The 27039-nt window shown below is 41.9% G+C and overlaps 3 protein-coding genes across 5 annotated transcripts; 2 read left to right on the top strand and 1 right to left on the bottom strand.

Moving 5' to 3' along the window:
- The first annotated feature begins 7383 nt into the window (after positions 1-7383).
- On the top strand, positions 7384-10296 carry LOC147197807 (uncharacterized). Its single transcript, XM_086124449.1, has 3 exons — positions 7384-7420; positions 7589-7745; positions 8083-10296. Exons 2-3 carry the CDS (start codon positions 7671-7673, stop codon positions 8926-8928), a joined length of 921 nt encoding a protein of 306 aa, XP_085980575.1. The 5' UTR covers positions 7384-7420; positions 7589-7670; the 3' UTR covers positions 8929-10296.
- Positions 10297-10751: 455 nt separating this feature from the next.
- LOC147197806 (uncharacterized) lies at positions 10752-12707 on the bottom strand. Its single transcript, XM_086124448.1, has 3 exons — positions 12586-12707; positions 11208-12080; positions 10752-11131 (listed from the first exon to the last, which is right to left on the bottom strand). Exons 2-3 carry the CDS (start codon positions 12066-12068, stop codon positions 10805-10807), a joined length of 1188 nt encoding a protein of 395 aa, XP_085980574.1. The 5' UTR covers positions 12069-12080; positions 12586-12707; the 3' UTR covers positions 10752-10804.
- Positions 12708-14295: 1588 nt separating this feature from the next.
- LOC147197805 (interferon alpha/beta receptor 2-like) lies at positions 14296-26207 on the top strand. 3 transcript variants are annotated; one of them, XM_086124067.1, is made up of 8 exons: positions 14296-14526; positions 14939-15018; positions 15185-15305; positions 18676-18842; positions 20039-20205; positions 20966-21122; positions 21304-21431; positions 22736-26207. In XM_086124067.1, exons 2-8 carry the CDS (start codon positions 14970-14972, stop codon positions 23486-23488), a joined length of 1542 nt encoding a protein of 513 aa, XP_085980193.1. In that variant the 5' UTR covers positions 14296-14526; positions 14939-14969; the 3' UTR covers positions 23489-26207. The 3 variants fall into 3 exon arrangements, with proteins under 3 accessions (XP_085980193.1, XP_085980195.1, XP_085980194.1); XM_086124069.1 differs by lacking the exon at positions 21304-21431 and having other exon boundaries at positions 22736-22924; XM_086124068.1 differs by lacking the exons at positions 20966-21122; positions 21304-21431.
- The last annotated feature ends 832 nt before the right edge of the window (positions 26208-27039 follow it).

The raw sequence follows: 27039 nt of genomic DNA, 5'->3' as shown, positions 1-27039 counted from the left end.
TCCCTTCCACTGTGACTCAGTGATGGGAACTGGCGGCAAACTGTATGTCTGCATTGCTGTACATTTTATTTCTATTTAACCCTTTCATGCACAAATTATGATAAGCTGTAACCTGATAAGCTGTCCGCTGTAGTAACCACTGTCTGTGAAATGGTTAAATTTCTTCATAAATCAAGCAGTAATGGCAGGAGTAAAAAAAGGAAAAAAAAACATTTGCAAAAGGAAGGTCGCTATGACAGCCAAAGGTATCATTTTGGGGTCAGCAAGTTAAATCTGTATGACTTAAAAGAACCAAACTCACACGCCTTTTCATCAAGTGCGTATATTACATACCCTGCATTTTTCACAGCAATCATTCAAAAAACACATTTCCAAAAGTTGCGTTTGAGAAAAACTGACATTTTTAATTACTCGTATGGAAAGCGGGTCCGCTGGAGCCCCTGCCCGCTCATCAAGTGTCCCAACCCCTAAGCGTGAAAGGTTCGATGCAGCCTTGACATGTCAGTCAATTACTCGGCTGACATGTAGATTGGCAATCATTCACAAAAGGCAAGCTAGCGTACACATATTTCCTTGACTATGGGAGGAAGTTGGTGAGCCCAGAGAGAGAGAGAAAAAAACCACAGATGTAACAGACTCTAAAAAAATGCAATGTTAAGAGAAAGTTCCAAATCTTGTTTTTCTTTTTTTTTTAAATTTTGCCATGATGGCATTGCAAAAGAGCATCTGTTCTCAGTTGCTTTACATCGACAAATAAAGATGAGTGAATAATAATTTGTTCTTTGACCTTACTCGCAACTCCGAAGACTTCATACTTGAAATAATATGTCCCCCGTTAACATGAACAGAAAAGCAATTAATCCGTTCCAGCCTCTCCACAAAAACCAAACATTTTGGTCGTGTGTTTTTCATGACAAAAATTGCACTGTATGTTATTGTACTTCGATTAAACTACCTCGATTTAAAAAAACCTGTTGAGAAGATATGTTGAGCCAGCCGTAGATGCTCATGCTATGCATGGTGGTACACTGTGACGGTTTTATTTATTTATTTTTTAAAAAATCTTCCCAAATAATACATGGACATCAATGTCGCGGTAGGGTTTTATTTTCAAATTGGTATCTACAGTGTGTGGTGGCTGGCTCGACTTGTCCTCCCAATTGGGTTGGCTGACCTGAGACGTCATCACAACTTGTTGCCACCAACATCAACACCACGTGGTCCTTAAATCATTCTCAAATTGTAATTCCAAACCCCAAATTAATGCTCATGAACTACACAAGTTTCTGATGTTGGCGGCTGGTGGGTAGCAGCTAGCTACTCGACTGTCAACAGCCATTAGACTGTGCATAGAGCCATAGAAAGTGCAATTTTCTCTCCTTTCTATTCATGTTTTTTTTAACCAAGTACAAATGTGCGATAGATATAGCTGTATACAGCCCTAATATCTACCCACTTAAAGATCAACAGTATTGAAGCATATCCACCTCCAAGTAGGTCTTGGAAATGAGTCTGCTTTGTTTGCACAGCATGCAACAAACTACTGTAAAATCCCTCCCCAAATAACGTTTTCTTTCTCACTTTGTTAGGTAGAGGTGAAAGTTCAACTTCTTAAGAAAGGGGGCCCGTATTGACATATAGGAGGAGAGATGGGTCAAAGGGGCCTAAAAGCAGGGAGGTCAGCTGTGTATATTTGGCCTTTGAAAGACAATGTCCCCTTTGTCACTGTTGCAGTTATGCACTTGGACTGATACACTCTCACTGTTTACTCAAACAGTGGAGAGGGCAGGGGGCAGTATCATTTTTCCCCAGATGCTCAACTGGGAACTAAGCAGGCTTCTTGTTGAGCACATGGCTGTCAGTCAATATTGATCCTGATTCATAAAATGTCACTGGGCACATCTTAGGTCAGTGAGGTTGGCTGCTCCTGGCGATGAGGATTCTTGCTTTCTTTTTGTGTGTGTGGTAACGTCACTGTCCTGTAAAAGTGCTTTTAATCATTCATTTACAATACAATATAATAAATCTTTATTTATATAGCGGGTTCACAACAGATGCTGTTGTAGCAAAGCATTTTACAGAACAGTTAACTTAAATAACAAAATAGGGCAATATAACAACATAACATAAGACATGGACAATCGTAACCACTATTCCTGCATACGCCTTGTTGTTTGAAGCAGTTATAGATGAAAGAGGAGCGAATCAAAATGTCCTTTCGCCAGTGGATCAGAGACGTCATGCTCAAAACGGGCATGGCGTCCCACACGACTGCTACAAGCTATGTTTGAAGGTCAACAAGAAGCTGTAGCGTCCATTGACGAAAAAAGGACTTGGTTCACTTCTCCTGTCCCCTGTAATTCTGCTTCAATTCCAAGCACTGACTCTCAGTGACAAATGCGCGTCCGCGCTCCATGCCGACGCTCCTCTATCTACTGTATCTATCTATCTATAATTTCAAGATAATGAATAATGAAAACAATCAGAAAATAATAAACGCGGATACAACATCATAAACGCATCCTTGTGCGGGAACCTTACAACAATGGAGCGTAGTCAGTGCAAAGTTTTAGATTTTTTTTTTTGTGCCTTTGACCACAGTGTAAACACGAAATAAATCTTTCCATTTCTTGTTATTTTTAATATGCCTCAGCAGAAAAGAACCAGTAATGGAAAAGATCGGCAACCAGGGAGTGCTCAGTTCTCTCTGAGTGTCATGGTACAATCAGGTTTGAATTTGAATTTTAAAAGCTGATCAAATTTTGCAATGTACACATAGTTCCAACTTTTTGTTGCTGTTGTTTTTTGACAACCCATCTAAGTCAAAGAATATGCATAGATTTTTTTTGTTTTGTTTTAATAAATAATTTTAATTCTAAGTTGTTTTTTTTTCATTTTCAGATTTTTCTGTTATGTCTTGTGATTTCAGACTTTGGGATTACTTCCAGTACCATATCGTTTTAGAAGCAAACCCTGATTTGTAAAGCACAAATCTTTTTTTCTGTTTGTTTTATTTTGGTTTGTTTTATTTTCATAAAATTTCAAACCTTACGGCCTGAATTTAGCACCATAGAACCTGTTTGCTAAATACAAGCAGCATAGCAGAGCAGCAGCTGATTATTAAGTTCCCATCCTTTTCGACTTCAGAGATCTGTAGGAAAGAAAAACAGCATTTCTTCATTCCTACTCCCATGAAAACAGTTGACTGGAGGACAACAGCAAAACTATGTAAAGATTTCCCCCTAGTGGGGAACGGTGAACGCAACGAAAACCTACAATTGAAAAAATGGTGTGTTGTATGTACTGCATTTTATTTTGTCAAAACGTGACACAATAGAATCATCTGAACCACCTGATGAACTAAAAGTGAGCAAATTCAACACACCATTTTTAAAAAATTACCTGTACAGTATATCATATTACTTCTATGGGGGTGGCCTGGTGGTCCAGTGGTTAGCATGTTGACCTCACAGTGCAGTGCACAATTCCAGCTCCGTTCCTGATTTAGACATTTGTGTTTTTGTCAATCTCTTTGAATGGAAATACAAAAACAGATAAACATTTGATTTCTACTCAGTCAACTAAACAACATAAGTGATTGGATGTGTGTCCCATGCACTTTACATTTAAAGGCCACAATGGTATCTAATGAAACTTGCATGAGGTGATCACATTTTTTGCTCAACGTCTCCATAATTCATTGTGATAAGACTAAATGTGTATTTTATTTCACAAATCAATGTACCTATTATTTAATTAGATGAAGAAAACGGAATAAAAATGAATAGAGAAGAAACAAATACCTATAAAGTAGTAACGCATTCCTATTTTTAAATGGTATTACTTCGAATCAAATTATTATTTAGTACAATATTTGCATCACTGTACGTGTTGTGTGACATAAGGGATCTATTTGGCAGGAGAATGATACAAAGTTACATGACTGTGTTCACTAAAAAGCAATTCTGTTCTCTTCAGAAATTATTCTAGGAAAGTGAACATGTAATTTTAGATTTAGTTGTGCCCCGATATGCATCGACTCACAAAGAAACGGACCAGCCATGTTTGCTTCCGGTGGGAGAAGAGGAGTCCAAAATCAGGGTGTAGCATGCAAAAGCTACGAGCAAGTAGGTCTTATTTTCATGCTCAGGGCTAGTCCAGCACAAGCCACAATGGGCTTGGATTCGACTAGCACAGATCGAGGGTGTTTGCGCCATTGTGGGAGGAAAACCAGCCAGCTCCCGGCCAATCAAAGTGGTTCCCAGCTCGTTCCCTTAAAATTCATCGCAAAGAGAAGCGCAAGTCTTTATGGGGCATGGAGAAAGTGCTTTTACAGTAAAAGGAACTGCAAGATCGCTATGAATTCACACTTGGAGACCACCTTCCACTCCTCATCATGCATCTATCTGTCTATCTATCCATCTGTCTATCTATTGAAAGAAGACAAAATTATTGCATATTTCTTTCAGGCAGTTAATAATGCCACTGCACAGTGTGAAAGAACGTATTTCATCCTTGGGTAGTTGCCATAGTTAGCGACCAAATATGGAGACACTTTCTGTCCTCCATCAGGCAGCTTGGTGTGGCGTGGTGGTGAGAGGTGCCGCAATAATTTCACAGTAACACACTCTCTGTTGAACAAAGGAACAAGTACAGTGATCCCTCGCTCGGTTCGTTTATCGCGGTTTCAGTGCATCGCGAATTTTTTCAAACATATTCATAAAAATAATAATAATAAATATTATATATATATATATATATATATATATATATTTTTTTTTTTAATCCTCGTCTCACCCCTCGGGTGGTGTCCGTCCCTCATTCAGCTCGGGTCCTCTACCAGAGGCCAGGAAGCTTGAGGGTTCTGCGCAGTATCCTTGCTGTTCCCAGCACTGCACATTTCTGGACTGAGATGTCCGATGTTGTTCCCGGGATCTGTTGCAACCACTCATCTAGTTTGGGGGTCACTGCCCCGAGTGCTCCGACCATCACAGCCACGACTGTCACCTTTACCTTCCAGGCTCTCTCCAGCTCCTCTCTGAGCCCTTGGTATTTCTCGAGTTTCTCGTGTTCCTTCTTTCTGATGTTTCCATCACTTGGGACCGCTACACCCACTACAACGGCTTTCCTCTGCCCTTTATCTATGATCACGATATCTGGTTGGTTCGCCATTACCATCTTGTCAGTCTGGATCTGGAAGCCCCACAGGATCTTCGCTCTGTCATTCTCCACCACCTTCGGAGGTGTTTCCCATTTTGACCTTGGGGTTTCCAGTCCATACTCCGCACAGATGTCTCGGTAGACTATGCCAGCCACCTGGTTATGACGTTCCATGTAGGCTTTCCCTGCCAGCATCTTACACCCTGCAGTTATGTGTTGGATCGTCTCAGTTGCCTCTTTGCACAACCTACACCTTGGGTCTGGTCTGGTGTGGTATATCTGGGCCTCAATGGCTCTGATGCTCAGGGCCTGCTCCTGAGCAGCCAGGATGAGTGCCTCTGTGCTGTCCTTCAGGCCAGCCCTCTCTAGCCACTGATAGGACTTCTTGAGATCGGCCACTTCAGTTATGGTCCGGTGGTACATCCAGTGTAGGGGCTTGTCCTTCCATGATGGTCCCTCTTCCAGCGCCTCATCTTCTGTTCCCCATTGTCTGAGGCATTCTCTGAGTATGTCATCCGTTGGAGACTTCTTGATGTATTCATGGAGCTTGGATGTTTCATCCTGGACAGTGGCTCTCACACTCACTAGTCCCCGGCCTCCTTCCTTTCGGCTTGCGTACAGTCTCAGGGTGCTGGATTTGGGATGGAACCCTCCTTGCATGGTTAGGAGCCTTCGGCTCTTAACGTCCGTGGTCTGAATCTCTTCCTTTGGCCACCTTATTATTCCTGCAGGGTATCTGATCACTGGCAGGGCATAGCTGTTTATTGCCCGGGTCTTATTCTTGCCATTGAGCTGGCTTCTTAGGACTTGCCTCACTCGCTGGAGGTATTTGGCCGTAGCCGCTTTCCTTGTTGCCAGTTCGAGGTTGCCATTGGCTTGTGGTATACTGAGGTACTTGTAGCTGTCCTCAATGTCTGCTATTGTTCCTTCAGGGAGTGAGACCCCTTTAGTGCGGACTACCTTTCCTCTCTTCGTCACCATCCGACTACATTTCTTAAGCCCGAATGACATCCCGATGTAGCTGCTGTAGATCCTGGTTGTGTGGATCAGGGAGTCTATGTCCCTTTCGCTCTTAGCATACAGCTTTATGTATAAATATATATATATATATATATATATATATATATATATATATATATATATATATAGATAGATAGATAGATCGATAGATAGATACATAGATAGATAGATAGATAGATAGATAGATAGATAGATAGATAGATAGATAGATTTTTTTTTCGTATACATGTAGTACAGTACTGTATATGTTGCTCTGTGTGACTTGCTGTTGTTTTGCTGACTTTCGCGGCTTGTCGCGAACCATTTAAAAAATTTTCATATGTTTACTGTATTTTGTTATTCATAAACTAACCTAATTTATACATGTTTAAATCTATTAGTATACAGCATTAAGTCATGTTAATTATTTCAACATTTACTTCTACATGCATGTATACCATTAAATGTGGCCTTATAAATATTATGTACTGTACATGTACCAATATGGGGAGGAGTCGCTACTTGCAGATTTTCGTTTATCTCGGGTGGTTTTGGTCCCCATTAACCGCGATAAACGAGAGATTACCATAGTCACATTGATAAAGTGAACTCGATCTTAATCTCTTTAGGCCCAGAGAAACTTTATACATGATCAATAAAGTAATAATACATGATTGTAAATGCATTATTATTATTATTATGATTATGATTATTATCCATCCATTTTCTAAGCCATAAGTGTCAGGCGTGCAGTACACGGGATACACCTTAAACTGGTTCCCAGCCATTGGCAGATCATTATTATTATTATTATTATTATTGATTAATATGTAGTAGAAAATCAGAACAGTGAATACTTATTTTTCAAGAATTTTGAAGCCCAAATGTCCTCGTATTCTGGAATGACCCATAGTGTGTAGTGAGCAATAACGAAAACAAGCCATTTATAAATACAATACATCCGAACAAATACAAGCCGTTTGTGGAGTGACAAACAGCAGCAGTTGACGAAATCTGCAGCGACATCTGCTGAGTGAAAGAGGAAATGCAATGACAGACATTGATAAACACTTCGATATGGATGATATGCTTTTTGGACACTTATTGAACACTGAAAATTGCAAATATATTTTTAAAAAGCAATCAAAACATAAAAAATAATAAAATATGTAAGGTCGCTTAGTGATGTTTACAGATATGATTGCACATTAGCAGGTTACTACGGAAGAGGATTAGGGCCAATGAAGAAAGAAAAAATAAGGTTGGCAAGATTCTCACTTTAATCTCAGAATTCTGACTTTAAAGTGAGAATTCTGACTTTAAAGTGAGAATTCTGACTTTAATCTCAGAATTCTGACTTTATTCTCAGAATTCTGAGATTAAAGTGAGAATTCTGACTTTATTCTCAGAATTCTGACTTTAAAGTGAGAATTCTGACTTTGTGACGTTTGTGGAGCTATGAATTGTGGGGGGACCGTCAGCGTGTGGCGTGGTTTGAAAGAAAGGACATCATGTCGTCACCCAGCGACTTTTTGCGTGGCCGAGGAGTGTCGGAGGACATCCTTTCACTTTTGGAGGAGCAGAGGGTGAGTAAGCAGTGCGTCGTGTTTGTTCCATTTGGAGTTAACGTGCTCCATGGAGCTTGTAGCTCCGTTGCTAGTCCGAATGTCATGAATGGATGTACCCAGTTTACATTCGTGAATAAGTAGAACGTAACCAATTTAAATGGGTACGTCCCTGTGACGCCACATAACGTTGTTAAAAACAAATCTCTTGACATCGACCCCCTTTATGTGGATGGCAGTGGCCGGCTGGAGCATCGTTGCAGCCTAATTACCGTGAACTGAACACACCTGTGGTAGTGTCGTAGCAAGTACTGTCGTGACGTGAGTGTATATTTTTTCTATTTGTCTTGTTGTGCAGATTGACAGTGATGTCATAGCACTGATGGACGATGCCACCCTTGCCAATTATGTCCCGTGCTATGGAGACCGTATAGCACTCTTCAATTTTTGCAAGACTCAACAGCTCCCATCCAAAAGAAAAAATGGACTTTTGGAAAAATTACGTGAAAAAATGAAAATCAGGAAAGAAAGCGGGAAAGAAGACACTTCCTCCAAGACACAACAAGCAAGACAGACGAAGAGGCAGAAAACAACGAGAAATGTTGCAATCGGATGGATACACAATGATGGAAAAATAACCAAACAGGTGAGGGAGAAGCAGGGAGGGGGTACCAGAAAACTTCAAATGTCCACAGAAGCTGGGTTGAAAGAAATTCTCAAGGAAGGAAAGAAACTATTTTTCCCCGATGGAATTTCTCCTAAAGGATCTGAATTGGACTTTCAGTTTGAGGTGTGGGATTTCAAACAAAACCTCCTCACTGATGAAACCTGCCAATCCATCGGCAACATGTATGAGGCTGCAAAGCTCACGTTGTTGCGCTTTTACATTGCCACAAGGCCAAAGGACGACCACCATGATGGCAGCACAGCGTCCAAAGAAGTATTGGTTGTGTCACACAATGCCAGTGACTACAACTCTGAAATTGAAGAGGTCTCTGTCGATTCAAATGAAATCTACACGGCATTCGGCATTTCTGTTGATTCAGAAATTACTTTTGGCTCCACATACAACACAGAGGGAGATGCAGACATCACACTTATCTATGATGGTCCACCTGATCCACAAGATGTGATGACAATAACTGTACACTACACTGACACATTGAATGATATGATCATAGCATTCTCTGAAAATGCAATCTGAAACAAATCACTCAATGTGAAACACATACTCCCAGATAATACAGAAGAAGCAGGTGTTGGATCTGGAGTACTGAGAGATGTTCTCAGCTGCTTCTGGCAGGAATTCTATGACCGATGCACCCTTGGTACATCAATTAAAGTACCATTCATTCGCCATGATTTTCCTGCAGAAAAGTGGAAAGCAGTTGGGAGAATTCTTTTAAAGGGATACCAAGATTGTTGCTACTTCCCAAACAAACTTGCATTTCCTTTCCTCGAGCAGGTGCTTTTCAACTGTGTCTATAGTGATCTAAAAGTCCATTTTCTGCAGTTTGTGAGCAGCCAAGAACGTGAAGTTTTGATGGAAGCAATGAAGGACTTTTCAGAAGTGGACCTAGATGATCTTGTGGAAGTTCTTGACAGCTACGGGTGTAGAAAAAGAATCTCTGCTGAAACCTTTCCCACAGTACTGCAGGAAATAGCACACAAAGAGCTTATCCAAAAGCCCATGTTTGTGATTGACTGCTGGAGGGAGGTTACTCTTCACCGTGTCTCCATCAGTCTTGAAGCACTGAACAAGTTGTGCTCGGACTTGCAACCTACCTCAAAAAAAGTCTGCCAACTGCTGAAATTTGCAACTGATTTAACCCTAAAGCAGAAGGAAATGATAAATCATCTGAAAAGGTTCATCAGAGAGTTGGATGAATTCAAGCTTCAGAGGTTTCTCCGGTTTTGCACTGGATCTGATCTTGTTGTAACCAATGCCATTCTTGTGGAGTTCCAGGAAATGACGGAGTTTAGTAGAAGGCCGCTGGGGCACACATGTGGAAAGGTTCTGCATATTGCTGACAGCTATGAAAATTTTCCAGATTTCCGATCGGAATTCAATGCGGTTCTTGAAAGCAATGTCTGGGTGATAGACATTGTTTAGCTTTTTCGTACCCGTAACTATGTTAATAAGCCATCGTAGGTTGCATCAGTACTACATGGCTTGGGTACATTACCGTGTTCACTGTTTACGATAAGTTTGTAGAAACAAACGTTGCATTGTTTGCTGTTTTTATAGTTACTGTATATAGAAATAACTTGCATCTGGTGTTATATTACAGTAATATACAGTTCTGGGGTTTTATATACAAAAAGGCCAAAGAAGTTATACATAACCATTGGATGGTTGTTTCAACAGCTATGCTGTATTATTTATATTTAGGTCCATGCTTCTATTATTAAAAGTAAGAATTTATTGTGTTCAATAAACTTACTCTTCATTCACTATGTTTTTCAGTCTACACATGAATGTTGACGGTTAATATACTTGTGTGCAACGGTGAATGGTTTAATAACATTTTACAGATATTTCCTAATGGCTGTGAGGCACGTCGGCCTCACAGTGCAGAGGTGCAGGATTCGAATCCGGTTCCGGCCTTCCTGTGTGGAGTCTCCGGCTACTCCGCATCCTCCCACATTCCAAAAACATGCGGGCAGGTTAATGGGACACTCCAAATAATTGTCCGTGATTGTGACGGCAGATGGTTGTTCGTCTGTGTGCACTGCGATTTGCTGGCAACCGGTTCAGGTTGTCCCCCGCCTACTGCCCAACAACTGCTGGGACAGGCTGCACAGCATACCTCGTGACCCTTGTGAGGATAAAGCGGATCAGAAAAATTGTGGAGATGTTTTCTATCAATATTAACAATAAGACATCCATCCACTTTTGATCCACATATCCTCCAGGGTCACGGGGCATGCTGTAGCCATGGCACTGTTGTTTAAAATAAAGGTTTCAGAAAGGGCAAGTCTGTGTGAAAAGAGTGCAATCTAGAGAAGTCAAAAAACAACAACTGGTTTATGGAGCAAATTTGAAGCTTCATTTTCCCAAAATTTCATCAGTACACATGTCAAATAGACTTCAGTAATTCCTCTCTCAACTTAACATACAAGTCACTTGCATCCAATGGATCTGATGGCGCGTGCCATTCATTTTCCTCCGTAAGCAAACAACACAGTTCAAATACAGTTTCATCACAAGGAAAATTGCCTTTTGTAGTGCACTCTTCCATACATGCAGTGACCTCTTCCGTTCCAACAGGTTTTAATTGATCCTCGGCACTGTGCATCGCAGGGAATGAATACATGACGACTGGTCGACCCGAAGCTGTATCATGGTGCAATCTTGGTCTTATTTTGTGTGCGTTCCACGTGTTCACAACTTCATCCAGCTCATCCTGAACACAAAGCAGCATAGTTAAGTATTATATTTTCATTCGTCCAAAAACAATTTCTCCAGAAAAATTATTCTACCTGCACAAGATTAAGAAAGCAGAACCGGATAAGACTTTTATCCAGAAAATCTCCTGAAAAGTGGCCATCATCTTGAAGAGTTTGAAATAAATTAATCCAAAACTGTGCACTCTGTTTGCGAAGGGTGGACCACCACCCTTCAATACGCTGATTGGCTGTACTTCTTCCGTAAAGGAAACTTTTCTCCGCAGCAAAATTGTCTGAGTGGTTTCTACGCAAAAACATCTGCATCTGTTCGACACAAACATTTTCTGTGCCCCTGTCTGCACGGATCCTCTCTGGACACCCACCAATGTGTGAAACTGTTTTTATAAAATAACTTGCAACCACCTTAGGGTCACTGTTTGTGGTATAGGCTTCCGCCCATAACACATACCGACTAAAGCCATCAATACAGCCATTGATGCCAATCCCGTAGGGCTTTAATTTGTCATAGCCATCCAGGTGCCAAAGAGCATTTGGCCCCCGACAGTTGTATTGGCGCCTTCTTAGGCGCCGTGCTCTTATTCCCACACCTACAGGGTCAACAAATTTTATAATTTGTCTTATTGTATCTTGTGACACAACAAATCCTTTTTGAATGGCACGCAGATGAAGCCAGCGATAACCTTGCATCTGTCCACTAGTCATGATCTCGTGCTGGACAAAAGCCAACACGTCTCCCAGGTCTGACTGGTTCTTTCTTCGAAAAAGACCAAGTCTTTTGCATATCCTTTTCGGAGTCCGAATACTTAAAATAGTTTGAGCATTATGTGCTAAAATTGCTAGTATTTCCTTATTGCTGAATCCAAGTCTAAAGCATAGCTTGATCAAGTCATCCAAATCTAGATTTCCAGCCACTGTTTGAGTTGCACCCTCCATCAGTCACTTTATCTGCACAAGAAAAGAGACAACAATTACCATCCGACAAAAAACAACGGTGGACATTTTGAAAACATGACTGCATGACCGTATGCTTGTTAAAGTTTTTTAATAATGTTCTCGCTCATGGTACTGTGTTAGTTCAAACTCAAGTATACTCATATTCAGTAAATAGAGGTGGGTGTGCACATACTTCCTACGACACGACCGCGTGATCGGTGTGTTCAGTTCACGGTAATTAGACTGCAACGATGCTCCAGCCGGCCACTGTCATCCACACAAAGGGGTTCGATGTCGAGAGTGGTGTTATTTTTAACAACGTTATGTGGCGTCACAGGGACGTACCCATTAATTTGGTTACGTTCTACTTATTCACGAATGTAAACTGGGTGCATCCATTAATGACATTCGGACTAGCAACGGAGCTACAAGCTCCATGGAGCACATTAACTATGGACACGATAGCCACCAAATGAAACAAACACGACGCATTGTTTAGTAAACAGTGTTTACTCACCCTCTGCTCCTCCAAAAGTGAAAGGATGTCCTCCGACATTCCTCGGCCACGCAAAAAGTCGCTGGGTGACGACATGATGTCCTTTCTTCCAAGACACGCCACACGCTGACGGTCCCCCCACAATTCATAGCTCCACAAACGTCACAAAGTCAGAATTCTGAGATTAAAGTCAGAATTCTGAGAATAAAGTCAGAATTCTGAGAATAAAGTCAGAATTCTGAGATTAAAGTCAGAATTCTGAGATTAAAGTCAGAATTCTGAGAATAAAGTCAGAATTCTGAGATTAAAGTCAGAATTCTCACTTTAAAGTCAGAATTCTGAGATTAAAGTGAGAATCTTGCCAACCTTATTTTTTCTTTCTTCATTGGCCCTAATCCTCTTCCGTAGGTTACAGATATTGCACATGTTGTTCACAGATTTCAGGTATTGCACATTTTATTGGAGGTAGTGTTGTTATACCTTGTTGAGAGCAATGATGGCTCTGGGAAACAAACTGTCTTTGAATCTGTCCGTGTATTTTGAACCCCCTAGCGTCTACCAGAGTGCAGCAGGTTGAAGAGTTTGTAAAAGAAAATCATGACTTATCTTATTCACGAGAAAGCTTACTTTTCAATGTCAGTGGGGTTTTGTAGTTTCTGCTTTTTCTTTTTGGAAACGAGTCCTCATTATGGTCTTTTGAATAATTAAGTTGCTGACCCCGAACTCAATTGATTACCATCTATTTTCTAATCTATTTATCTCACAAAGGTCGCGGGCGTGCTGGAGCCTCTCCCAACTGTCTTTGGGCAGTAGACGAGGTACAGCCAATCGCAGGGCGCATATAGACGAACAACCATCCACGCTCACAATTTCGGGACAATTTAGACTGTACCATTAACCTGCCACGCACGACTTGGAATGTGGGAGGAAACGTTTCATTAGATTATTCATATTTAAACTTAACTGGTTTTATACGCTCCAAAAGGAGCTAGTACAACTTAAACTGAGTTGGGTTGCATTTGAGGACAATGTAATGTTACTCGACGCGTCGCTGCGGAGGAGGGAGAGGGCCCGGCAACCGCCCGGCCCCCCAACCCACTTCTGTCAATCCTGCGGGCGGGGCTTTCGGGGAAGACTGGGCCTCTACAGTCATCGGAGACACAAGCACCAGGAGCCGTCGCCTTGTCCTGGGGGCCGCATTCCTCGATAACGAGGGCCTTCACCGACCGACCGAATGTTTACAGAATTGAGATTTCACTTTTCTGTCAATTGCACGGCCTCTTGCGGCGACTGAAATGAGACAGCTTTAGAAGTCGGATAGAACATGGAAACCAGAGCATGACGTTTGGAAAGTACCCTCTAACCACCAAACCGGTAAATGAAAGTAGAGAAAGACAGAGAGGGAGAGAGAGAGTTTAGTATTCATTTAGGACAGAAAAAATACATTTAAGCTGTCCTTGTGGTGTTTTTTGTTTGTTTGTTTTTAAACACAATTGGGATAGGCTCCAGCCCAGCACACCCCACTGAGGATAAAGCGGTACGGAAAATGAATGAATAAAGGAAGGAATCTTATATTAGTATTTGTACGATGTCACAATTTGAACAGTGGCACCGATTGCTGTTCAATATGCAGTTAGAAGAATTGCAGTGAAACAAGAGTATGTCGCGTCCCGTAAGATTTTACTTTGAAAACGTAAAAGGAAGTGGTCGGCCGTGTAAAGACGGGAGGATGTTTTACTGAGTGAGTCAGTGACAGGCGCTAGCAAGCTTGTTTCTCGGAAACCGCCGCTCCAGGCTTGTATTTCGGTCAGACAGTTAAGTGTGGGCATTCCGGTGTTGAATTTTTGATCCCCATTTAGCTCTGGAGTGAGATTATGCAATTATTGAACCGCTAAAAGTAATACTGTTTTACTAGTCGTAACGACGGACAGAGATAGATGGTGTTGGTTGTTCGTAAATAAGGTGAGCGAACATTGTTTACATATCAATACTCCAGCATTTAGTAGCTAGTTTGGAATTGTCTTTGCAGTACATAATATAGGTATGTGTGCAAGATTTCATAGATTCGTTCATTTGCATGATACCAGCATGAAGAGACAGATCGAAAGACGATTCCAGACACATAAGCAGCATTTTCCCATTTTTAAAATCATTGAAAACGCACACATGTCTGACCAACGTCTCAATGCCAAGTAATTGGGGTCCTTACTTATTCAGCGGCAGATGTACACATACTTAATTGATAATGATGGCATACCTTATTGTGATATCTTATATACACATAATTAATAACGATATCACACGTTATTGTGATAGCTTAAGTGTCATACTGAATGTGCTTTACATCTTTTTTTAAAAACTGCATTCCTTTAAGAATGACTACGACAGCCTAAGCATATACCAAGATGAACTGGATGTGTTTTTATCTAAATGTGATGTTCCTGCTTGAGTCTGGTGAGTAAAATATATATATTTTTTCTGAGATTTTAATAACGCGAAACCTTCAGATTTACAACATACCAATCAAAATCGTTTTTTTTGTTTGTTTTTGTATGTATGTATATGTGTTTCTCTAACTCGATCTGCAGCACTAACACTGCCATCATTATATTTTGCACAGTGCTTGGTATACTCCCTGCGCCATCGAATGTGTCTGTTCACTCTGTTAACTTCCTTCACATCCTGCATTGGGATCCTGGGCCTGCCACCCCCCCAGGTGTACAGTATAAGGTCTTTTCAAGGTAAATTCCCCATTCATCATATTTTATCACAACCCCAAAACAACTAAAAGGCTTTCAATAAAGTGGAAGCTGTAAGAAGAGTATGAAACTCATTTAAACATTTCCGATACCCTCTTTGTTTGTATTGCAAGGAAGCATTTGATGTTACAAGTTTTGTTTGAATGGTCTATCTTTTTTTTTAATCGTTATCTCTATTACCCATTCCAGTGTTTTTCCTGGCTATATTACAGTATTTTAGTTTTTTTTTAAACTTTATTGAGTGTTTTTAGGTACTACCATCTTTAATATACTTTTTATTTTCTGCCCCTTTGTGAATGGCCATCACCTCATGTGTCCAGCCTCTCGTTGGTTGATGGCTGTCTCAAAGCTGGTTGATGGAAGCAGCAATTGCCTGCTGTGTTGGGCACAGTGCTTTTGGCATAAATGACAGTGCATGCCTTCCTCAGTATGCCTGAGCCAGGAAAATTGATTTAGTCACTCCTTGTCAAAGTCACTGGCTCGTGTGTTTTTGAGATGATATGGAAAGACTAATAAAGAAAAAAAAGTTTCAGTCACATACAGCACATGTTGGCTTTGCATCGATATGCTCTTAATTGGAAACACATTTATATCGCCTCACCTCGCAGACTCATCCTGTCGTGCATTCTGACCCTCGCTATGACTCGTGTTTCCACATGTTGACTCCACAATGTATTATTGAATGTTAACTGCCTGTTACGTTTATTTCGCTGATCTGTTTTTTGACGCAACGCTAAACATCAGTAATTTTGTGAGACTTCAGTGAACGTATAGATTTAACCAGTGTTTCTATATTTCCATAGTTTTTGTGACATTTTGGGAGAGTGGGAACAAGTGATGGCAAGGAGGGGAAGTGAAATGGTCCTGTCACACTTGCAAGGAGGGGAAGTGAAATGGTCCTGTCAGACTTGATACCAGAGAGAGAACTGAACTGCGACTTCGGAAAGGAGCTGGCTCAGACACTTTTTTTTTTTTTAAACTTGACCTCATGGGGTGACATTTGTACTGAAATGACTTATTGGAGTGTGATTTTGATTCAACATTTTCAGTCCATTTAAATGTAATCACTACTTAGTTACATTTCTTTTCTTGCCAAAAACAGGAGAAGTTACCAAACCACAAAAGTTTTATTTGAGGGCTTCTGTCTTGATAAAATAGTTTGTTTCTCATGAATGAACTGATGAACACCTGCATAGAGGCAATACTTGGCTTTGCATCAGGTATGAACCCACCATCAGAATAAGTTCTGAAAATGGATCAAATTTTGCACCGTGCTTTTAGCAAATATATGCAAAGGAGAAAAAAAGTACTTTCTCCCCCAAGGAGATTAATGCTGACATGGTTGCCTTATTTGCTCCATCTTGTATTATCATCTGGGCAAAAGTTGACAGCTACATGCTTTAGGGGAAAGCCTTGAAGATGACCCAAGATTTGAGTGTCCTGCCACAGCCACCTCCCGGGAAAATATCGGCTGCGTTAATCACATGATGATGGATGGTAGACACTTAACTGCTCATGAGATCGTTAACGTTGTAAGCATCTCCCGTGAACAAATTGAGAACAATGTCCATCACGAGCTTGGTATATCAAAGGTCTCGGTGAGTGCCGCACCTTTTCAAAAGCAAACCAGGTCGGTTATATCACACGTCATCAACTCTGAACTTGATTATTCATTGAGAGCATTTGACCTACTCAGGAGCAAAGCCTTTGAATCTTTAGCTATTTGGAAGTTGTGACATTTTAGCAGTCTTTATTCCAACTAAAAATGGCATTCTTCCATGACACCCATGATTTAAAATTTAATATTAACATGACTTGTCATTATTACTTTATTTCCACAATGCACCGTATTTTCTGCACCATAAGGCGCTTCGGAGTATCAGGTGCACTGTCAAGTCAAGTCAAGTCAACTGTATTTATAGAGCACTTTCAAACAGCCATCGCTGCATACAAAGTGCTGTACATGGAGCAATTTAACATATACAATAAACAGTAAAACAAATCGGTAATAAAGACGGTAGAGAGCACCAAACAGTAAAACCAAGAACAAATCGAAGTCATGCTGAGTCGAATACCAAAGAATACAAGTGAGTTTTGAGGAAGGTTTTGAAGATGGGCAGCGAGGAGGCTTGCCGAATGTTCAGTGGGAGCTCATTCCAGAGAGAGGGGCCAGCAACAGAAAAGGCTTGATCCCCTCTGAGCCTCAGTTTAGTTCTTGGTACTTCTAATAATGTCTGGTCCGCAGACCTGAGGCGCCGGGCAGGTCTGTAGGGGCGGATGAGCTCAGAGAGGTAAGGTGGCGCGAGATTATTTAGAGATTTGAAAACAAATAAGAGGATCTTGAAAAGAACTCTAAAATGTATGGGGAGCCAGGGAAGGGATGCCAGAGTAGGAGTTATGTGCTCCCTCTTACGAGTACCAGTCAAGAGGCGAGCAGCGGCATTCTGGACCAGCTGAAGGCGCTTAATGGAGGACTGGCTGACTCCAAAGTAAAGGGCATTGCAGTAATTGAGTAATCTGTCAACGATTGGCTATTTTAAAGCTGTTTTCATATATAGGGCACACCGCATTATAAGGCACGTAGAATACAAGTTACAATAGTGGCTGAGGTTGCATTAAGCATCCACTAGATGGCGCTACGCTAAAGGAATACAATACATTACAGCTTTATTCAGACGGCGCTTTCACAACCGCTGCAGCTGTAACAAACAGCTTTACAGAATATTTAGAAGACTACATCCAAGAAATCAGAATATTGATCCATATATAAAGCGCATCGAATTATAAGGTGCACTGTCGGCTTTTGAGAAAATGTTAATGCTTTTCAGTGCACCTTATAGTGTGGGAAATATCCTCCTGACTACCAGTTCAAATTTGTCCTCTGTAGAGGACATTTGTGAACCTAAATATCTGCCACCCAGTGCATCCAATCGCATTAACTCCTTTTGTTACTCTAAAGAGGACATTCAGTGCTTTCCAATGATCCCAAATTTGTAGGGGTTAGAAAAAGTGGGAAAATGGCTTCCCTCAGAGGAAAAGTAACACTTTTTATCAAACACATTTTGTCTTGAAATGCTGTTGGCATTTTATTTATAAGACTCTTATGAACACGTTAAAGTGTTGTTTGAGTTGTTTTAAGTGTATTTGAGCCTAGTATTCAAGTGTTTAAAAAATGTAGTGGAATTTCAAAAAATTATTTTGGACTAGTCCAATTACTTCACATAGATTGGGGAATTTCAAAATAAATGTGATTGGACAACATTTTTTTCCCTGGTAGTCGGGAGGATATGGCAGTTATTAATTTATTTCCTCATAAAGCATGAATTAAAACATTGAATTTTTTTTTGTGCAGGTTAAGCGGAGAAACTGAGAAAAAAACACAGAATCGTTACATGACAACCGCAACATCTTTACAGCTGAAGTTGGACAAATATAAATATTATTTTACTGTCCAAGCATTCTACAATGGAACCTGGTCTCCGGAGTCTGAAGAAGTCTCCTTCTCTCCATTTGAACAAAGTATGTCAGTGTGAACATTTCTGCATGTAATCTTTTTGTTTCAACCAAATGTACTGGACGTTTCTGGATAAAAAGAATTAGGAATCATGTTAAAATACTTATTCATCACTCTCCATCCATCCATTTTCTCCATTTATCCGGAGTTGGGAAGCCCAGGCCCTTGGTCCAACTCTGTGAAGGGACTCCCAAGACATTCCCAGGCCAGTCATAAGACAGCCTGGAACACATCACCTCGGAGGCATCTTACCCTGATGCCCGAGCCACCAATGCAGAGGAATAGCAGCTGGACTCTGAGTCCCTCCGGGATGACTGAGCTTCTCACTCGATCTCAAAAGCAGACCCCAATCCCCAACTGAGGAAAGTCATTTCGGCCACATACAGTATATCCAGGATCTTGTTCTTTTGATCGTGACCCACAGCTTATGACTGTAGATGAGGGTAGGCGCGATGATCAATGAATAAATGCAGAAAGCTTTGCCTTTTAGTGCAGCTCCTTCTGAACCATCCATCCATCCATTTTCCGAACCGCTTGATCCTCACTAGGGTCGCGGGGGGTGCTGGAGCCTATCCCAGCCATCTCCGGGCAGTAGGCGGGGGACACCCTGAATCAGTTGCCAGCCAATCGCAGGGCACACAGAGACGAACAACCATCCACGCCCACACTCACACCTAGGGACAACTCAGAGCGTCCAATCAGCCTGACATGCATGTTTTTGGAATGTGGGAGGAAACTGGAGCACCCGGAGAAAACCCACGCAGGCCCGGGGAGAACATGCAAACTCCACACAGGGAGGCCGGAGCTGGAATCGAACCCAGTACCTCTGCACTGTGAAGCCGACGTGCTAACCACTGGACTACCGGGCCGCCCCTTCTGAACCATTACAGCCTCAATAAGAGTCTGCATCATTGCAGACGCTGTTGTGAAAAAGACCCCAAGATGCTTGTACTCCTCCACTTGGAGCAGGATCTCATCTCCGACCTGGAAAGCACACTCCACACTTTTCAGACGAAGGACCATGGTTTCAGTCTGAAAAAGGGGATGATTTTCATATTGATGTCTGACTTTTCCTGCTTAAAATCCTGTCCCCACGCCGACCTGGATAAGTCCACAATCAGGGGTTTATTGTATCTCAAAGTGGAGCAAAAGCAATCCATTGTACAGTACAAGTAACTATATGTTCTCTTATTGTTCCTAGCTATAATAGGTCCTCCAAAAGTAACGGTGACCGAATGTGGCAACTGCATTCAAATCAACATATCCCTGCCAGAGGCTGACAACAGCTTAGGGATACCAAACAATGACATCATGGCCATCTACAAAGCTAAGTTCAGGGTCTTGTGGAAGAAATCTAATAAAACTGAGGTAAGAGATCCAACTTCCAGAAGTCAAATGAATTTAAAAATTGCATTTTGATTGCAATTTGCAAATGCTTATTTGATTTAGTTACCGGTACTATTCAGATTAACAAAAACAATCAGCAACAAAAGACTGTATCGGGCATATGCCTTTTTCATATTCCCTAAGACTGTTATAAGGTCAAGGGATGCGTCCTCTAACGGTTGCCAGCCAATCGCAGGGCACACAGAGACGAACAACCATCCACGCTCACATTCACACCTAGGGACAATTTAGATTGTTCAATAGCCTGCTACGCATGTTTTTGGAATGTGGGAGGAAACCGGAGTACCCGGAGAAAACCCACACAGGCCCGGGGAGAACATGCAAACTCCACACAGGGAGGCCGTAGCTGGAATTGAACCCGGTACCTCTGCACTGTGAAGTCGACGTGCTAACCACTGGACTACCGGGCTGCCCCATGCTTGTACATATTTAATTAAATTTAACTTTGATGGCGGGGGACTGTCGAAACCCTTTGGGCACAGTTGTACCCTCCACCTGTATACATGCAGGACGTTTGCCTTTGTGATTCCTGAATAATGTACCGAGAAATATAGGAAAGTATTATGGATATTTGCAATAAAAACCTAATTTACCTTGGGTAGACTAGGTAATGGAATAGGGAAATGTTCTCAATGTCCATGCATACAAAAAATGAATATGGAAATAATACATACATTTCATTTGTCCATTCATTTATTGATATTCTCCGTTTACTTTGCAGGAGGTTTACAAAACCCAAGCCAGGAGCGTTAAAATTAACAATTTGGAGAAAGGCAAACAGTACTGTGTACAGATTCAAACTGAGATTACTATGAATAAAAATACTGAGCCATCAACCTGGGTATGCACCACCACATCGATTGCAGAGTTAGATAGAGGTAAGGTGAACAATAAACGCAATCAGTTTGTAAATTATTGTGACTTTTGCTGACACAGTGGAGCTTCCAGGCATGCCCCATGGAGGTCGTACAATATTAAATACTAAAAACAAAAACCCAATATGTGTAAAAAGCGTGTGTGTGTGTGTGTGTGTGTGTGTGTGTGTGCATATCTCCACAGTACCTGTTCTTGGCATAACTCTTGGGCTTCTGATATGTTGCATTGGTACCTTGATGACATTGACATATTGTCTGTATTACACTGGATTCCTTTGTAAACTTCAAGCAACCCTCCCAAGAGCACTAATTGTAAGTATAAAAAGTGTGTTATACAATATATTTTTTTCAAAGCACAAAAATAAAACAAAACTAATTTTATATTGTATTCGGAATCAAAGCTGTTCACAACTCTCAAGTATATTATACCCAAAAAGCTGTCAGGAGGAAAAACACGTTTTTCCAAAGTAGTATCGGTACATATTTTCTATCTGGTGTACACTAGCGCAAAGAAACATCAACCTATCCCACTTGACTTATCATGGGGCCCGACTGGACACAGTCTGAAGAAGCAATCTGGGTCTCCCTTCCCATATACCCCTATAAACACGCTTTTTTGGGCAATGGGAAAGGAGTGTCGATCCGTGTCCGCCAGCACGCCATCGGAGGCGGGTTGTGATCGCCTCGGATCGCCTTCGCTTGCAGTGTGAAAGCCTAACACGGGACTTCCCAGTAATTACGTGATGGCATAGGGTGGTACGTGATGTGTCACAACATCGGCCTCATATATAGCACGCCCCCACAACCAAGCTATGAGATCGTCCCTTAAGCTGTTGTCTCAGTAGTAGCAAAGAGTTGATCCTCCGCTGTTTTTCGACCATTTTGAGGACGGTAAAAAGCTTGATAAAAGAAAGAACACTTGCTTCCATGTTGCTTTGTTTACCACAAAGAAATCTGCCGCACTATCATCTACGCAATCACAGTGTGGTGACGTAACCAGACGCAAAGTGGTGGAAGGGGGTTGGGGGGGCAGAATCGCCTTCTGTTGGTCAATGGGAAAGGGACATATATGCCAATTGGTTGCGTGTCGCCACGGATCACTACTACCCACTAATTTCAGTGGGCAAGCGGTATTAGGCTCAATACCTGTGGGAGGGGCCCAAGTGGTTCGGATGCTTCGAGAGCTTGGCGGTGGCCAAATTCTGTCACCTTTCCCCTTCCATTCCTGGCTACTAAAGCTTGCTTTACAGATGTGGAATGTGAGGTCGAAGGAGCCCGAGGTGGTGTGTGAGGTTCTGACCAGACTTGTCGGGCTTACTTCAACATAAAACTTGGGCGCTGGTACCAAGTCTCTTTAGAGAGGTTGAACTCAATTTCACTCTGGAGCTACCCACTGTGAGAGGTGCCTGGCTAAAGAGTACTGCACATAATCCTCACAGCTTCTCTTAGTTTATTATTTTTTTGTTCTTATATGATGGTATAATACACTGGTTTGTGTCCCAGTCCGTGCGACAGTCATGCTTCAGCTTGGGCTTGACCCAAAACCAATGTTTGAAGAGTACCTTTTGGTCACAAAAAGTACTAATTGCTATTTATCTTTTTTCCCCTCACTGTAGACGGCCCTCATGCATGCCAAATCTCTGCCAGTAGAGGAAACTAGCCCTGATCTGATCTCAGTTTGCTCGGATACATTCAAGCAGAAGTACGCTATCATCACATCATTATGTCCTACCCCCAGAATCACCTGTTCAGGGATGAAAGACGAGGAGGTTGGTGAAGAAGAGGAAGAAAATGAAGGAAGTAATTTCTATATTAACAGAGATGGTGAAAATTTATCAAGGGAAAGTTCCTGTCATGACTCTTGTAATGTATTAAGGACAAGTTTGACTGCAAAGTCACGCGCTGAAGCAGATACATCTGATATATCATCTGAGACTGTTCCAGCGGAGCTCGATCAACTCAAGAATGGAGTTGAAAATGACACTTTTTTGTCTCGGTGGCCAGAAATGCAAGTCGAGGAGCAACTCATATTTGAGTTGGAAGAGGAAATGGATGAAAAGACTGTCAACATGTCTGAAAATGTCAACCTATCATCAGTGACCCTGACTGCCGTAGCCATCCACGAGAAAGGACATCTAAATAGTGAAGACTCACATGCTGATTCTTTGAGGCTGTCTGAATGGGAACCTTTAATGCTCGCAGCCACAAAGCAAAGTTTGCTACACACAGACATGCCAACAGACTCGGATGACTTGACATCAACAGAGTGTACGTGTTTTGGTGAGACCAACTATGAGCGTGGATGCGATGATCTTGAGACACAAGATAAGTTGGGGGAAGAACAATTCTTAGGATATATGGGACGATAATATGCTTCTGCAACAGTGTTACATACATTAATGACAAAAAACAAATTGACACTCTTGTTGCGTCAGTTTCTTGTTCATTTTAAATGCCAGGTCCTGATTCTAGTATCAGAGATTTAGGAGTGCTGCAGAGAGGTTAGTTGGTAGTGGTACTACAAAGACTGGAGATTTAGGGCAGGGGTCGGCAACCCAAAATGTTTAAAGAGCCATATTGGACCAAAATAAACAAAAAACAAATATGTCTGGAGCCGAAAAAAAAGCCTTATAAATGAAGGCAACACATGCTGTATGTATCTAATATGAGCTATATTAGCCTGCTATCAACATGACTAAGTTTGCTACATATACACAACTAGCATTCATGATTAAAAGGTTTTTTTCCCCCTGCAGTTCATCCTGTAGAGGAGGGGGTGCCCAAACCTTTTTGACGGAAGGTCTACTTTTCGAACAACCAACCCCCCGCGATCGACCCATTATTGCACACGCGCGCATATGCACACACTTGCACACGCATGCCGTAATGAGCAACAGCCAGAATGGCCGCTAAGATGAACGAGGCACGGGACGCACTTTCGCAGCGTGCTAACTATCGTAGCTCACGTGTAGCGTTTAAGACTGTTTCTCTTGGCCGCCCAGATTCCCATTCTTAGCAAGTCCCCTCGGTGAATTGTACATGAAAGGAGCTGTTTTTTTTTTTGTTTTGTTTTTTTAAACAACAGCCCTCTGACTGACATCCCGCCCTGCTAATAGAAACGTATGTACCGTTTAAAATTGTTTCTCTTGGCCACCCAGATTTCCATTCTTATAATCTGAAAGGAGCTGGGGGGTTTTTGTTGTTTTTTTTAACAGCCCCCTGACTGACATCCCGCCCTGCTAATAGAAACGTGTGTCGCAGGCTATGACGCAAATATTCGTTGACGAAATGTTGACATTTCATATTTATTCCGACACATTTTTACAGCATCGGAAAACGTTAATAATGTTTGTGTCATGTTTGTCCTCTGACAGAAACCATACTGCAATATCTGTTCCTTGTTATTTGTGTATTTGAGGGCTGGGTTAGTTGAGTAGGGGTGACGTCATAGAGAGGGAACGAGCCAGGTTGAGGAGTCAGTCTGAGTGTGGAGCGCATGGGCGTGAGTTGTGGCCAGCAGCAGTTCCTGTGAATGTGTTTTAATTGCTGCCTCTTTTTGTTTATTAAAAAGCGAACAGACTGCATCAGCGACTGCGTGCACCCTTGACAACATTGAAGGGCATTACAATATTAAAGCAAAAAAATATATTTCCCTCCCATCTTTTTCCATTTTCAAACATTTTTGAAAAAGCTCTAGGGAGCCACGAGAGGGCGCCAAAGAGCCGCATGCGGCTCGCGAGCCACGTGTTGCCAACCCCTGGCTTAGGGGCTGTATGTGGGGGTTCCAGTCATCGGGGGAGTGGAGGGAGTGTTTTTGACAGGCAGTGGGGTTGAGGGGCACTTACCACTTCAAAAAACATATGCGCGGGAAGTCTGTAAGGAAACTGTATCTGATAAGAGGCAGGGCATCTGTGGCCAAGTAGTTCATTTAAACACTTGCCACTGGGGGAACCATGTTTTAAGACTCACCCCCCCCCCCACAGCCCCCCAAAGAGGAAGGGCTTTTTAGGGGGTCAAGCTGAAAGAAAAAACAAACGGCACTATTAGAAGAGTGGAAATTCCCATCACTGATTTCTATCTGTGCTGCAAATTCTTTCCAGCTCAATCCATCTCCCCCTTCATCCTGTGCTTATGTACGCTTTCCTGGATCCTTTTGTTCTACAAAGTAATTAATCTTCATTTGTCTGTCTGAAGGATCCATCTAGCACCTCACAACTGTGTCCTGATTAAGGTGAAGAGGTACCAGTTCTTTATCCACTTGTGAAATAACAAATTTGCTCAAAATACCTTAAATAATGTTACTGAATTACTGATTCATAATTTATGTCATCATGTTCTTGACTTCTCACAGTAGTTGGGAAACAGATGAATGTCAATGTGCAACACTCTATTTCTCTAAATCTCTGCCATTTTCAAATGATCAATTCTACAACATTCCCAGAAACTCACAATGACCGATCACTCGTTTGTCATTTTTAGAACAAGCCTACGGGCTACTTATGTGGCCCTTGAGGGCTACCTGGTGCTTGTTGGTGAGCCCTGCACGAAAATGTAGGCCATGTGTACACCTGCCCTCCACTCTTGCATGTCTCCTTGTTTCTCTTTTTTGTTGATCAGACAGTTCTTTCTCTTCACAAAATCCTCCACCATAGGTCCTTCCGAGTTACATTTTTTTAACCCCAAACATGGCCATCACCTCTGTTCCAGTAACCAGTGGCGGTTCTGGGGGTGCGTGCGTGTGTGCTTGCGTGAGTGTGTGTGTGCGTGTGATTGTGTGTGCGTGTGTGTGTGTGTGTAACTTTTTTAGTCTCCCTTTTTATTTTAATTTTTATTTAACAGGATCAATATATAAGACATTGCCTTTTAAAATTTGGATAATTATATGCATGTAAAACATCTAGCTTCAGTGTATTTGCCATTTTTGTCCCCGGCAGGCTGGTACCATATCATCCCCTGGCTTGAATATTCTCAACAGACGTATTGTTACGCTTGCAGACATTTTAGCCCTCCTAATACTGTTTTTTTTCACATCACTGTAATGTTATGACTACAATTTCAAAGTCTGAAGAAATAAAAAGTCAAATAAGATTTCGAATCTGTCTTTTTAGCCCTGGGTTGAATGTGCCCCCCCCATCAAAACCCCTGGCCCCAGCCCGGCCCCCTCAGTGAAATTGATCCAGAACCGCCCCTGCCAGTAACCACTCTATGTCCATTGAGGTCTGCACTAACCACCATTTTATCCCCTCTAGAATTTTTCCTTGCTCTCCGACTCAGGTCCCTGTGGCCATGACAACATTTAGCATCACACCATCCATCCATCCATTTTCTGATCCGCTTATCCTCACAACGGTGGCGGGGGGTGCTGGAGCCTATCCCAACTACGGGCAGTAGGCGGGGGACACCCTGAACAACCATCCATGCTCACACTCACACCTAGGGACAATTTTGGATTGGATTGCATTGGATAAAACTTTATTGTCAAATGTACTGTATGTGCAACATGTAACATACAGCACAGATGAGATTTCTTCCCTCTCAACATTGAGTGGTTAATCAGCCTGCCATGCATGTTTTTGGAACGTGGGAGGAAACTGGAGTACCCAGAGAAAACCCACGCAGGCCCGGGGTGAACATGCAAACTCCACACAGGAAGACCGGAGACGGGATCAAATCCACGACCACCGCACTGTGAGATCGACGCACTAACCACTGGCCCACCAGGCCGCCCCAAATAGCTTATTAAATGATAATAATTATTTATTTTCAATCATTTCCATCCATCCATTATCTGCTCCGCACGAGGGTCGTGGGTGTGCAATTCAATTCATGCACAGTAATTGTTTATGGCATTTTGATTTTAGCCTCACTAGCTGAAACAAAACGGATATAAAGTAAATACAGCACTGCCCAAGTTGGAATC

This window comes from Hippocampus guttulatus, chromosome 11 (assembly GCF_054856545.1).
Source record: "Hippocampus guttulatus isolate MCC_2025c chromosome 11, RoL_Hgut_1.0, whole genome shotgun sequence".
NCBI classification, from domain to species: domain Eukaryota; kingdom Metazoa; phylum Chordata; class Actinopteri; order Syngnathiformes; family Syngnathidae; genus Hippocampus; species Hippocampus guttulatus.
The sequence above is the reverse complement of the archived record's forward strand: the minus strand, read 5'-3'. Positions and strand labels throughout refer to the sequence as shown.

What these genes read in the sequence shown, in the direction of transcription:
- LOC147197807 (XM_086124449.1), top strand. Translation starts at nt 7,671, where the DNA reads ATGTCGTCACCCAGCGACTTTTTGCGTGGCCGAGGAGTGTCGGAGGAC. An exon ending in CACTTTTGGAGGAGCAGAGG is followed by an intron (nt 7,746 to 8,082) that starts GTGAGTAAGCAG and finishes CTTGTTGTGCAG; the next exon opens with ATTGACAGTGATGTCATAGC.
- LOC147197806 (XM_086124448.1), bottom strand. Translation starts at nt 12,068, where the DNA reads ATGGAGGGTGCAACTCAAACAGTGGCTGGAAATCTAGATTTGGATGAC. An exon ending in GCTTTCTTAATCTTGTGCAG is followed by an intron (nt 11,132 to 11,207) that starts GTAGAATAATTT and finishes CTTTGTGTTCAG; the next exon opens with GATGAGCTGGATGAAGTTGT.
- LOC147197805 (XM_086124067.1), top strand. Translation starts at nt 14,970, where the DNA reads ATGAACTGGATGTGTTTTTATCTAAATGTGATGTTCCTGCTTGAGTCT. An exon ending in GATTGCAGAGTTAGATAGAG is followed by an intron (nt 21,123 to 21,303) that starts GTAAGGTGAACA and finishes ATATCTCCACAG; the next exon opens with TACCTGTTCTTGGCATAACT. An exon ending in CCCTCCCAAGAGCACTAATT is followed by an intron (nt 21,432 to 22,735) that starts GTAAGTATAAAA and finishes CCCTCACTGTAG; the next exon opens with ACGGCCCTCATGCATGCCAA.